This window comes from Gobio gobio, assembly GCF_949357685.1.
Source record: "Gobio gobio genome assembly, chromosome: 10".
NCBI classification, from domain to species: Eukaryota; Metazoa; Chordata; class Actinopteri; order Cypriniformes; family Gobionidae; genus Gobio; species Gobio gobio.
Genome location: NC_137116.1, coordinates 17,316,396 through 17,329,749, shown reverse-complemented (window position 1 = coordinate 17,329,749; position 13,354 = coordinate 17,316,396). Strand labels below are relative to the sequence as shown.

The 13,354-nt window shown below is 39.8% G+C and overlaps 2 protein-coding genes across 2 annotated transcripts in view; both read right to left on the bottom strand.

Moving 5' to 3' along the window:
• The window catches only part of LOC307132931 (piwi-like protein 1), a 16,799-nt gene extending 9,773 nt beyond the window's left edge, over positions 1-7,026 (bottom strand). Inside the window, exon 1 of the mRNA XM_079827561.1 lies at positions 6,908-7,026. The gene's annotated coding sequence lies outside the window, so the exon portion shown is untranslated. The remainder of the gene's footprint in view (positions 1-6,907) is intronic.
• Positions 5,920-7,841, bottom strand: LOC307132932 (piwi-like protein 1). The gene is made up of 4 exons (XM_079827562.1): positions 7,686-7,841; positions 7,314-7,427; positions 7,131-7,236; positions 5,920-7,036 (listed from the first exon to the last, which is right to left on the bottom strand). Exons 2-4 carry the CDS (start codon positions 7,380-7,382, stop codon positions 6,876-6,878), a joined length of 336 nt encoding a protein of 111 aa, XP_079683688.1. The 5' UTR covers positions 7,383-7,427; positions 7,686-7,841; the 3' UTR covers positions 5,920-6,875.
• Positions 7,842-13,354: the final 5,513 nt, after the last annotated feature.

The following is a 13,354-nucleotide window of genomic DNA, read 5'->3' as shown; positions in this document are numbered from 1 at the left end:
GTGTTACGATCGGGGCAAACCGCATACAATCCCCATCGTGACGAGGCTGAAACCGCAGTATCTGCGGTGTCAAAAGCGGGGAAACAAAGCTAGAACACAGTAACATCACTTACTGCGGTTTGCCTTGGTATTGGCTTGGATTTTGTAGTTACTGCAATTTTGACACGCTCGTTTCTCTAAAACTGGACAAAATTGAACCAGCAAACTTTGTCACAAGACAGAACAGATGTCACAAAGCCCATTTCAAGTCTTAACTCAATTTTGACCAAATTTGTAGTTACTGCGCTTTGCCTTTGGACGGCAGTATACTGGTCAGTTAATCGCCGTTCTTATAGCCTACGCGCTGCCACACACACACACACAGACAAGCCCTGAAGCCAGATCGCTTTCACTTTCGTCCTCACAAAGCTTTGTCATTTGTATGTGTTTTAAGTCCTGCCAGTTTGAACATTAAAGCGATTTTAGTCCATCAGATGTGTATTATGTTGAACTAATGGCTTATATATTGTGACAAACGAACACTCAGACAGAAGCTCGCACATCACGTGAAGATCACTTGCAGAGAGCAGCGCAGAAACGCAGTGTCAACGCTGTCCTGTGACTAAAGTAAAGTCACCAAAGTAGCTTAGAAACTCAACCGTTATAGATTTGAATACCTTTGAAGTAAGTACAAACCACAGCTTCATAATGAATAGAGACGGTAAGACTAATTCACACACACAATCACTCTCTCATTAATGCATTCAAATAAATGTAATGCAGGCCTACTGTGTTCATTTATCTGATGTACAAGCAGAAATCTGCCCCATAGACAAGAACTGCTGAAAGTGAACCGTTTCCTTCAAGTATTTTAACATCACAAAGAAATGCACTTTTTCATTAGAAGGTTTTTATTTTTGGTCAAATCGTTACAGCCCTAATCTTTGTTTCATCAGACCAGAGAATTTACTTTCTCATGGTCTGAGTCCTTCAGGTGCCTTTTGGCAAACTCCAGGCGGTCTGTCATGTGCCGTCTGGCCACTCTACCACACAGGCCTGATTGGTGGAGAGCTGCAGAGATGGTTGTTCTTCTGGAAGGTTCTCCTCTCTCCACAGAGAAACGCTGGAGCTCTGTCAGAGTGACCATCGGGTTCTTGGTCACCTCCCTGACTAAGGCCCTTCTCCCCCGATCGCTCCCCCGATTTGTCCGGGCGGCCAGCTCTAGGAAGAGTCCTGGTGGTGCCAAACTTCTTCATGTATGGATGATGGAGCCCACTGTGCTCATGGGGAACTTCAATGCTGCAGAAATGTTTCTGTAACTTTCCCAAGATCTGTGCCTGAGGTCTACAGACAATTCCTTGGACTACAATTCCAATTCCTTCCTGTGGGACCTTATATAGACAGGTGGGTGCCTTTCCAAATCCTGTCTAATCAACTGAATTTACCACCAGTGGACTCCGTCCGGTCAAGCACCTGAGCTCAGTTTTGAGTGTCATGGCAAAGGCTGTGAATATTTATGTACATGTGAATTTTTAGGGCCCGAGCACCGATGGTGTGAGGACCCTATTGGATTTCGAAAGTTTATTAGGGCCCAAGCCCAAAGGGCGCAGAGCCCTATTGTTCCCCTAAGGATTATTTAGGGCTCAAGCCTGAAAGGGCGCAGAGCCCTATTGTTTTCCTTAGGATTATTATTATTAGGGCCCAAGCCCAAAGGGCGCAGAGCCCTATTGTTCCCCTAAGGATTATTCTTTTTTTTTTTTTTTTTTTTTTTTTTTTTTTTTTTTTGACTTCTCGGGTACTTTTGGGGCACTTAACATGCTCGAAAACTCTTGAAACTTCGCACAGGCGTCGGAATGCGCGGCCATCAGAGCCGGGCTGAAGCTGGTACCCGGGCGTGGCAGTGGGGCTCGACAGCGCCCCCTAAAGTGGGGTCTGAAAACTTGGTCTATATATCAAACACACTTGCACGTACATGTATGAAACTCGGTACACATATAGACCTCATTGGGCCAAACAACTTTCGTGCTCTAAGTTACGTGTCAGCCCAATAGGAAGTGAGCTGATATGGGTTGTTCTGAAAACACATGCTCTGGAATTTAATATACTCCTCCGAGGCCATTGTTTCAATCAGTGCCAAACTCGGTCAGCATAAAGTCAAGACACAGAGGATGCTAAATTGCGAGCGGATTTTTGATAACTCAAACGGTTTGGCCGTGGCGAAGCAACGAATTTATGGCGAGAAAAGGGAAACAGGAAGTGTGTTTTAACTTGTGCAAACATTGACTGGTTTGGATGAAACTTCAGCTGTGTGTTCGTTGTAAGAGGCCGATCACATGGATATGACTTTTGTGAGTCAATGTTATAGTGCCACCAACTGGCAGCAGGAAGTGTGTCACTTTCAAAAATGCTTTGAATCCCCATCTTATTTGCACCCGATTGACTTCAAACTTCATCAGTATAATGTGAAAACATGACAGATAGAGACATATGAATGGATTCCTAATATTTCAAAAAATGTTGCCATGGCAACATGTCAAAGTTTAATAATGTTTTTGGCTGTTTGTGTGCCCTCCCCTCTATCACCAAAAGGGGGCAGTGTTGTATTATTTTTGAAACTCCCTTTCTCTGTATGTGTGCTTGTTAATGTGATTCATGAGGACACAAATGTGTATGATGACATGGGTATTACACTGGTATTACAACGTAGTGGTTAATGTGGACATGAACTATGACACTATATCACTACTCATACAGGACTAATTTTCTAAATGACATTTGAGTTACAATTCTTTTCACCTGACAGCCGTGATTTCATGTACTCATTCAGACAGAACTCTTTTTTAAAAACAGAGGAGTGTGAGTGTGTTTTCTATACATGTGCTTTACAGAAGGTCATGTGCTGTGTTTGCAAAGATCACTTTTGACACATTTGTCTTTAAATTCATTATTTACTGACATAGTTCAAATTTATAAAAAAAAAAAAATTCACATTATTTTCTACAAGTGTCTGTTTATAAGTGTCTTTTTTCACAGAAAGTTAGTTTGTTTGAACGTGAATATTTGTATAATTCAGGGTCTGAGTTTTTACGTTCTCCTCGTAGGCGATTTATTCAATCTCCACCAAACTCGGTCAACGTGAAACGGAAGCTTAACGCATTAAAAATATTTAACGCAAATAACGCAGCGTCCGTTTTTATATCCATTTTTGCTTAGCGTTACATGATCACCACGCTCCTATTCATGTAAATGCTTCCAAGCGCGACAAGACATAAGAGAGCGCGCTGTATGCCAGTGTCCTGTGTGTGTGTGTGTGTGTGTGTGTGTGTATGTGTCAGTGTCCTGTCTGTGTGTGTGTGTGTATGTGTGTGTGTGTGTGTGTGTGTGTGTGTGTGTGTGTGTGTGTGTGTGTGTGTGTGTGCTTGTTTATGTGATTTATGAGGACACAAATTTGTATAATGACATGGGTATTACACTGGTATTACAACATCAAGGTGGTTTATGAGGACATTTCAAATGTCCCCGTAAATCAAATCACTTTAAAAACATATTAAACAATGTTTTATTAAAAATGTAAAAATGCAGAATGTCTCCTGTGAGGGTTAGGTTTAGGGGCAGGGGCAGTGTAGGGGGATAGAATATACAGTTTATACAGTATAAAAACCATTACGCCTATGGAGAGTCCTCATAATGCTGTTGCACCAACATGTGTGTGTGTGTGTGTGTGTGTGTGTGTGTGTGTGTCAGTGTCCTGTCTGTGTGGATGCGTCTCATGTCAGCTAATCAAGGGACACTGACACACACACACACACACACACACACACACACACACACACACACATACACACCAGGCCCGTCGCGACAAGGCAGGCAAACCAAGCAATTGCTTGGGGCCTCGAGCTGGCCTGGGGCCCCAAGACAGCGACAGGTTAAGAATAAAATGAAACGACAAACTGTGTGAGCGCCCCATTGATAGTCAATGCAGTAAAGTGCAATGACACTGTTATCGGGATCCCCCTTAAGGGGCCCCTCTCAGAAGTCGCTGACAGCAGCCAGCCAACCACGCGATCTCTGCTGCGGCAAAATACAAAACATCCTCGGATTTGAAGCGGAATTTTATGCTTCAGGAAGCCAGAAAAGAAAATAGAGAAAGGAAGAGGAGGATAAGAAAAAAAACAAGATAGTGGTATGTGATAAATTACACTGGATAAAATAGCTCTACTTGTCTTGTACAAAAAAAGTGTAAGTTTGCAGCAGGTAGGCTAGCAAAAATATGTTTATGTTAGCTATCGTTACCTGCCTGACGGCAAATGCTGCTTGTAACGAACAGTTAGAGCAACTTTTTTTTTTCGAACAGACGAAATTACATGAGATTGCTATAGCTTTGTAATATGTTTTGATGAAAGTGGCATAGCATGCTATACTAACTATTATTTATGCTATGCATAAATAACCTGGAATAGTTAATATAGTATGCTATATTAACAATTATTATAAACATTATTTAACCAGAAAGAGGCAGAGGAACATTATTTTTTTCATAGCTTATCTTTGTGTGCTAGTGTCGGGATATATACGGTAGTGACAGTTTATGCAAATATGACATTATTTTTATGAGTTACCAATAGATCTTGAACAATTACTTTATTCTGTGTCAATTTTTACACTGTTACATTTTGAAGTACAGTATCAGGACAACCCACATGTTTGACTGGTACTGTTTACATGTTTTACTGGTACTGCCCACATGTTTTACTGGTACTGTTTATTAACTATTTATCAAGGTATTATAGTCATCTGTTGCAACTTTATAATAACCATCTAGATAATGTTTATAGACAGTTTACAAACCAACTAGTAACCCTTAAGTATTCCCAAAGTGTTAGGAATATCTGGTCCGTCTATCTATGTAATGTTTATATATGTTTTAAAAACGGTTAAAGGTTTACAAATTTTTTTTAATGATACAGTGGTGTTTTTTGCAAATGTTTTCAAATTTTATGGACAGTATATGCAACAACAGTATTTGCACTGTCTCTATGTCCATTTTGCTTGGGGCCCCCAAATTTCTTCAAACGGCCCTGTGTGTGTGTGTGTGTGTGTGTGTGTGTGTGTGTTAGTGTGTGTGTGTGTGTGTGATATGTAGGTTTAGGGGTAGTGTAGGGGGATAGAATGTACAGTTTGTACAGTATAAAAACTAGGGGTGTAACGATTCATCTACTACATCGATGTATCGATTTATTTTCCTATGATCTAACTACATCAATCTGTGCTCGGCAAGTTGGCCTTCCGGACGACATATATCGATCTAACATCGTTTTAAAAGGTAATCAATCGATTGTATCGATCATAGGAAATAACACATTGGATTTAAGCACGTCAGACTTTATATGGATGTTTTTTCTTAGCACTTTTAATGATAAAGGCGTTAAACGTTACTCGATTCAGTCTGCCTATCTGTGACATCATCGCAACGCACCTGCAGCAGCGCTCATTGAAATGAATGGGATCGTGTCGATTTGTCGCTGCGTGTCGCTGGCGGTGTGAACGGGGCTTGAGAAAACAAAACATAGCATGGCGCATGGCAGAGGAGAAGCCAACGAGCGAGAAATGATCAAGCCACCAGGAGAAAGAGCTACCTGTACTTTCAACCCTTGCTTGTTACCTGTGCATTCCTGACACCAGTGTGCCAGCAGAGCGAGTTTTAGTACAGCTGGCGACATAGTGAACGCACAGAGAAGTGTTCTGCGGTCAGATCATGGTGATATTTTTGAAAAAGAAATCTGTAGAGTCATTGAAGAGTAGTTGGTTACATTTTATCTTTTGTTAAATATTGTTTGTTTATTAAACTGAGAGTAGTAGCAGGTTCAGCCAGTTTATTCAATCTGAAGAAATGTTGGTTGCACTTTATTTTTGATATTAATATTGTATTTGTATTATTTTAATGTTGAAAAACAACAGCAAAAGTAGCAGGTAAACTTACTATTAATTAAACCTGAAGAGAAGTTAGTTGCACTTTATTTTTGATATTAATATTGTAATATTTTTATGTTGGAAAACAAAAGCAGAAGTAGCAGGTTAACCTACTGTTGAAATGTTGGTTGCACTTACTGTGCTTTTATTGAAAATGTATTGAATATTGAAAATGAGAGCAGAAAAGGTTAACTTCCTGTTAATTCAACCTAAACTGTTGGTTGCACTTTATTCAAATAAAATTTGAATGCATTTGCCATTAATTGTTGTTTACTTGTTTGTTTATATCCATAATTAATTGATATACCGGATTCCCTTACAAGAAACAACAGGAATCTAGGAAACTTCACCTGCACTGACCAGTATCCAGATAATTATTTCAGTCACACAATTTTTGGCTAAAAAGTTACTGAATCGATTTCAAGTCACTGAATCGTTTCGGATCGTATCGTTCTAAATTAACCAATATCGTCCTTGAATCGTATCGACAACCTCAAATCGTGATACGAATCGTATCGTTGTTAAAACGAATCGTTACACCCCTACTAAATGCCTCTTCTATAAAACTGCTTGCCATTGTATTTAGGGAGCTGCAAATATAGACTAGAATGTCAAGCACTTTTCCAGCTAATCCTAAACTAACTTTTCTACACGGAATAGTAAGAAAAGCCCTCTTTGTTCTCTTTATATGTATCTGTGCAAGAGAGCTGTGAGAGAGCGAATGACACCACACAACATCTCCATGAATTTGTGCATGTAGCAATTTAATGTTTATATATTTTAAAGCACTGAATCGCTATTGAATCACGATTAATTAGATTCTTAGCATTTTAAATCGATTATTGACTGAAATCAATAATTCACGATTCAGAAATACATGTTTCAAGATCAATGTATCCGCGATGCATATTGCAAAACAGCAAAAATCAATTCATGCTCATTAACATTTTGGTGTTACCTGTTTTGCACTCTTTCACATGTTCCATGAGTTGGCGAGTGTGGACACCAGAATCATGGAAATCCCGCCTGCGCCCACCTCTCTCCCCTATCTTTACCTGCTGAAAGCCTGCAGAAATCGTGAGCATTGCTACAGGGAGATATAAAGAAAAGAGTAAGATACAGGATTTGTGAATGTTATAGTATATAATAGTGCAGTATATATTTCCACTAATTGCACTTACCTTCTTCAGACATCGCTCCAGGTGCAGGTCTCCCTCTGCCCACCAGCTGTCCTTCAGGTGCAGTGGGCATAACTGGCTTTGCAGCCTCTTGTGATAATGGTGGTTGCTGCAGAGGAATTGGAATACTAAAAAGCTTATTTCAATAAAGATATATCATATTCAACTAATTATAAATAAACTCACCGCGCCAGAAGCAGCAGGCTCCTGACCACGACCTCTGCCTCTTGATCTCTCTCTTGCTCGTCCCGTCATTTTGGTGCTTTTTCAAATTGCTTTGACTTATTCCCATTCAAAATGCTGTACACACAAGTAAAGTTAGTCGCTTATAATTTGCGTTTGAAAACTCAGTTTGGAACAAACTAGTAATGTGAAGCGTTCATAAACCAACAAAATACGTTTAATAACATGTTTTAACTCATTTCATATAGTCGGTCAAGTTGTGAGCTGACGTGGCTTCTTATCACAGAATGAGGCTGACAATGTAGTTATTGGATAGTATTCTATACAGTGATAAAGTCTACGTCAATCAGCACTGCTTTATTATTATTAAAATACCAGAGAAGGCTTGAAGAACTCAAATACACCATATCTTGATGCGGTCGTGTTTATTGTCTTCATGTTTACTCAGTCAAAGCGTTTCTATCTTTCTTTTATTCAGACTACAGCGCTAGCTAAGCTTCACATTAGGGATTTCCTGAAAACTTCCTGAATACTGAGGCAAATGTGGAGTTTCTGCTCGAAGGCGCCCTCTGGCATCCAGTATGAATTAAACTTTTTGGTAACAAATTAGATAAATAATACTTCTCTCTAAATAAATGTATATGACAATCCATATGTTTCTCTTAAATATACAGGAGTTTTTTCCCCACAGTGGATGCATAAGAGGCTCATATTTCATATTAAAGACAGACTTTAAGAAATTGATATCGCAGATAAAAAGCAGATTTTTAAAATGATTTTACAATAAATCCTTAGACCTACTCATTCCCCAGGGTATCCAAGTCAAATTTAAGACTTTTTAAGACCTTTTCAAGACCATTATGAATTAAATTTAAGACCTATATCACGCAATTAAAAAAAAAAAACCTACAAAAGGAAATGCAGAATCACAAAATTACTTGCAAAGCAAAATCATTTATTCAAATTGAACAAAGTATTAGTAAACTTGCACTTCCTCATAGCTCAATCCCAGCAGGATTAATATACAAACACACTACCGGTCAAAAGTTTGAGAACAGTAAGATTTTTTAATGTTTTTACAGAAGTCTCTTCTGCTCACCAATGCTGCATTTAGGTTATTAAAAATACAAAAAAGCTGTAATATTGTGACAGTTCTGTTGTGACTGTTCTCTATGTGAATATATATTAAAGTGTCATTTATTCCTGTGATCAAAACTGAATTTATCATCATTAATCCAGTCTTCAGTGTCACATGACAATTCACTAATCATTCTCATATGAGGATCTGATGATCAACAAACATTTATGATTATTATCAGTGTTGAACACAGTTGTGTAAAACAATTTTTTTTTAGGATTCTTTGATGGATAGAAAGTTCTAAACAACAGCATTTATCTGAAATAGAAAGTAAAAAAAGATTTCTGATGGATTGTGACTCTAAAGTCTGGAGTAATGATGCTGAAAACTCATCTTTGAATCACAGAAATATATTGCATTTTAAAATATATTGAAATATAAAATAGTTATTTAAAATTGTAAAAAAACAACAACAAAAAAACAAAAAAAAACAAACAAATGCAGCCTTGGTGAGCAGAAGAGACTTCTTCAAAAACATTTTAAAAAATCTTAAAGGTAGTGTGTGTGTGTGTGTGTGTGTGTGTGTGTGTGTGTGTGTGTGTGTGTGTGTGTGTGTGTGTGTGTGTGTGTGTGTGTGTGAATCATGGGCGGATCTACAGGGGGGCAAGGGGGGGCAGGTGCCCCCCCACTCTAGAGCCTTGCCCCCCCAGCTGCCCCCCTAACTTTGATGATCCAAAAACTGTACTTGTAAAAACAACCCGCCAGTATGTCCAATACATTTACCAAAAGTAAACCATTAAATGTTTTATTTTAAATGTATTAAAATTAAAATACCCCTCCCCCGCCCCTCAAATACTTAGCTAAGTCCCTGATTCAAACGTGCAGAGCGGCGTTCGCTCAGTCTGGCTCGCGTCATTTTTTCCCCCAAACCAGTTAAGCGCAAACCACGCCCCTTACGCCAAAACCACGCCCCTTACGCCAAAACCACGCCCCTTACGCCAAAACCACGCCCCGCAGCATTGACTCCCGTCTATGACTCGATTTCATTGGTCAACTCTGTCACAGCGCTTTTTTTTTTTTGTCACAGCGCTGATTGCTGAAACACAAAACGGATGCTCGCGTTTGTGTACTAAAATAAAAGTATCCCTTTTATTTTCTATTTATTCACTTATTTGTGTGAAATGTTTTCAAAATCGTATTTATTTTGGACACTCGTTAACACTAGCAACTGCACAAAAAAGGCACTTCTTTTTTTGCAATATTTTCATTCATCTTACGCACCTTTTTAATGTTTTTATAGGTTACACAGAATATACAACTTATAAAAAACATTAAAAAGGTGCGTAAGATGAATGAAAATATTGCAAAAAAAGAAGTGCCTTTTCTGTGCAGTTGCTAGTGTTAACGAGTGTCCAAAATAAATACGATTTTAGTCAAACCTAAACTACACACACATACACACAAAATGAGCTTAACAGTGAGGAAACTACACATGTACTACTGTATGGAACAAAAATCTACAAACACAAGAAAAAGTTTTTTTTAAAAGAAAGGAAAAAAAAACATTCCTTTTCAAATTTTTAATCGATTCTTCATTCTTTAATATAGCTTTAGCTGTTTGGTCATAGCCTTCATTTAGCCCAAAAAAAGACGTTGAAAACTGGGCTCTGTTTGGTCCGTCAGATTTGGTCCAAATTTAGCCCAAAAAAAGACGTTGAAAACTGGGCTCTGTTTGGTCCGTCAGATTTGGTCCAAATTTAGCCCAAAAAAAGACGTTGAAAACTGGGCTCTGTTTGGTCCGTCAGATTTGGTCCAAATTTAGCCCAAAAAAAGACGTTGAAAACTGGGCTCTGTTTGGTCCGTCAGATTTGGTCCAAATTTAGCCCAAAAAAAGACGTTGAAAACTGGGCTCTGTTTGGTCCGTCAGATTTGGTCCAAATTTAGCCCAAAAAAAGACGTTGAAAACTGGGTTCTGTTTGGTCCGTCAGATTTGGTCCAAATTTAGCCCAAAAAAAGACGTTGAAAACTGGGCTCTGTTTGGTCCGTCAGATTTGGTCCATATTTAGCCCAAAAAAAGACGTTGAAAACTGGGCTCTGTTTGGTCCGTCAGATTTGGTCCAAATTTAGCCCAAAAAAAGACGTTGAAAACTGGGCTCTGTTTGGTCCGTCAGATTTGGTCCAAATTTAGCCCAAAAAAGACGTTGAAAACTGGGCTCTGTTTGGTCCGTCAGATTTGGTCCAAATTTAGCCCAAAAAAAGACGTTGAAAACTGGGCTCTGTTTGGTCCGTCAGATTTGGTCCAAATTTAGCCCAAAAAAAGACGTTGAAAACTGGGCTCTGTTTGGTCCGTCAGATTTGGTCCAAATTTAGCCCAAAAAAGACGTTGAAAACTGGGCTCTGTTTGGTCCGTCAGATTTGGTCCAAATTTAGCCCAAAAAAGACGTTGAAAACTGGGCTCTGTTTGGTCCGTCAGATTTGGTCCAAATTTAGCCCAAAAAAAGACGTTGAAAACTGGGCTCTGTTTGGTCCGTCAGATTTGGTCCAAATTTAGCCCAAAAAAAGACGTTGAAAACTGGGCTCTGTTTGGTCCGTCAGATTTGGTCCAAATTTAGCCCAAAAAAAGACGTTGAAAACTGGGCTCTGTTTGGTCCGTCAGATTTGGTCCAAATTTAGCCCAAAAAAGACGTTGAAAACTGGGCTCTGTTTGGTCCGTCAGATTTGGTCCAAATTTAGCCCAAAAAAGACGTTGAAAACTGGGCTCTGTTTGGTCCGTCCGATTTGGTCCAAATTTAGCCCAAAAAAAGACGTTGAAAACTGGGCTCTGTTTGGTCCGTCCGATTTGGTCCAAATTTAGCCCAAAAAAAGACGTTGAAAACTGGGCTCTGTTTGGTCCGTCAGATTTGGTCCAAATTTAGCCCAAAAAAGACGTTGAAAACTGGGCTCTGTTTGGTCCGTCCGATTTGGTCCAAATTTAGCCCAAAAAAAGACGTTGAAAACTGGGCTCTGTTTGGTCCGTCAGATTTGGTCCAAATTTAGCCCAAAAAAAGACGTTGAAAACTGGGCTCTGTTTGGTCCGTCAGATTTGGTCCAAATTTAGCCCAAAAAAAGACGTTGAAAACTGGGCTCTGTTTGGTCCGTCAGATTTGGTCCAAATTTAGCCCAAAAAAAGACGTTGAAAACTGGGCTCTGTTTGGTCCGTCAGATTTGGTCCAAATTTAGCCCAAAAAAAGACGTTGAAAACTGGGCTCTGTTTGGTCCGTCAGATTTGGTCCAAATTTAGCCCAAAAAAAGACGTTGAAAACTGGGCTCTGTTTGGTCCGTCAGATTTGGTCCAAATTTAGCCCAAAAAAAGACGTTGAAAACTGGGCTCTGTTTGGTCCGTCAGATTTGGTCCAAATTTAGCCCAAAAAAAGACGTTGAAAACTGGGCTCTGTTTGGTCCGTCAGATTTGGTCCAAATTTAGCCCAAAAAAGACGTTGAAAACTGGGCTCTGTTTGGTCCGTCCGATTTGGTCCAAATTTAGCCCAAAAAAGACGTTGAAAACTGGGCTCTGTTTGGTCCGTCAGATTTGGTCCAAATTTAGCCCAAAAAAGACGTTGAAAACTGGGCTCTGTTTGGTCCGTCCGATTTGGTCCAAATTTAGCCCAAAAAAAGACGTTGAAAACTGGGCTCTGTTTGGTCCGTCAGATTTGGTCCAAATTTAGCCCAAAAAAAGACGTTGAAAACTGGGCTCTGTTTGGTCCGTCAGATTTGGTCCAAATTTAGCCCAAAAAAAGACGTTGAAAACTGGGCTCTGTTTGGTCCGTCAGATTTGGTCCAAATTTAGCCCAAAAAAGACGTTGAAAACTGGGCTCTGTTTGGTCCGTCAGATTTGGTCCAAATTTAGCCCAAAAAAGACGTTGAAAACTGGGCTCTGTTTGGTCCGTCAGATTTGGTCCAAATTTAGCCCAAAAAAAGACGTTGAAAACTGGGCTCTGTTTGGTCCGTCAGATTTGGTCCAAATTTAGCCCAAAAAAGACGTTGAAAACTGGGCTCTGTTTGGTCCGTCAGATTTGGTCCAAATTTAGCCCAAAAAAGACGTTGAAAACTGGGCTCTGTTTGGTCCGTCCGATTTGGTCCAAATTTAGCCCAAAAAAAGACGTTGAAAACTGGGCTCTGTTTGGTCCGTCAGATTTGGTCCAAATTTAGCCCAAAAAAAGACGTTGAAAACTGGGCTCTGTTTGGTCCGTCCGATTTGGTCCAAATTTAGCCCAAAAAAAGACGTTGAAAACTGGGCTCTGTTTGGTCCGTCAGATTTGGTCCAAATTTAGCCCAAAAAAAGACGTTGAAAACTGGGCTCTGTTTGGTCCGTCAGATTTGGTCCAAATTTAGCCCAAAAAAAGACGTTGAAAACTGGGCTCTGTTTGGTCCGTCAGATTTGGTCCAAATTTAGCCCAAAAAAGACGTTGAAAACTGGGCTCTGTTTGGTCCGTCAGATTTGGTCCAAATTTAGCCCAAAAAAAGACGTTGAAAACTGGGCTCTGTTTGGTCCGTCAGATTTGGTCCAAATTTAGCCCAAAAAAAGACGTTGAAAACTGGGCTCTGTTTGGTCCGTCAGATTTGGTCCAAATTTAGCCCAAAAAAAGACGTTGAAAACTGGGTTCTGTTTGGTCCGTCAGATTTGGTCCAAATTTAGCCCAAAAAAGACGTTGCAAATTGGGCTCTGTTTGGTCCGTCAGATTTGGTCCAAATTTAGCCCAAAAAAGACGTTGCAAACTGGGGAGACCTCCCTCTCCACTAGGCATATCAGGTGCTGTTTTTAAAATGCAGCGCATGTGTAACTGCAAAGGGCAAATAGGCCAACTCCAATGTGCGTTACTGCCCGTTAAATCGTGCATCCGCGTGCCGCGCACGAAAGCAGAATGTAAACCATTAAAATTAAAGGTGAAAAAAATTTTGAAAAAAATTCAAGCCCCTGCCCCTTTTG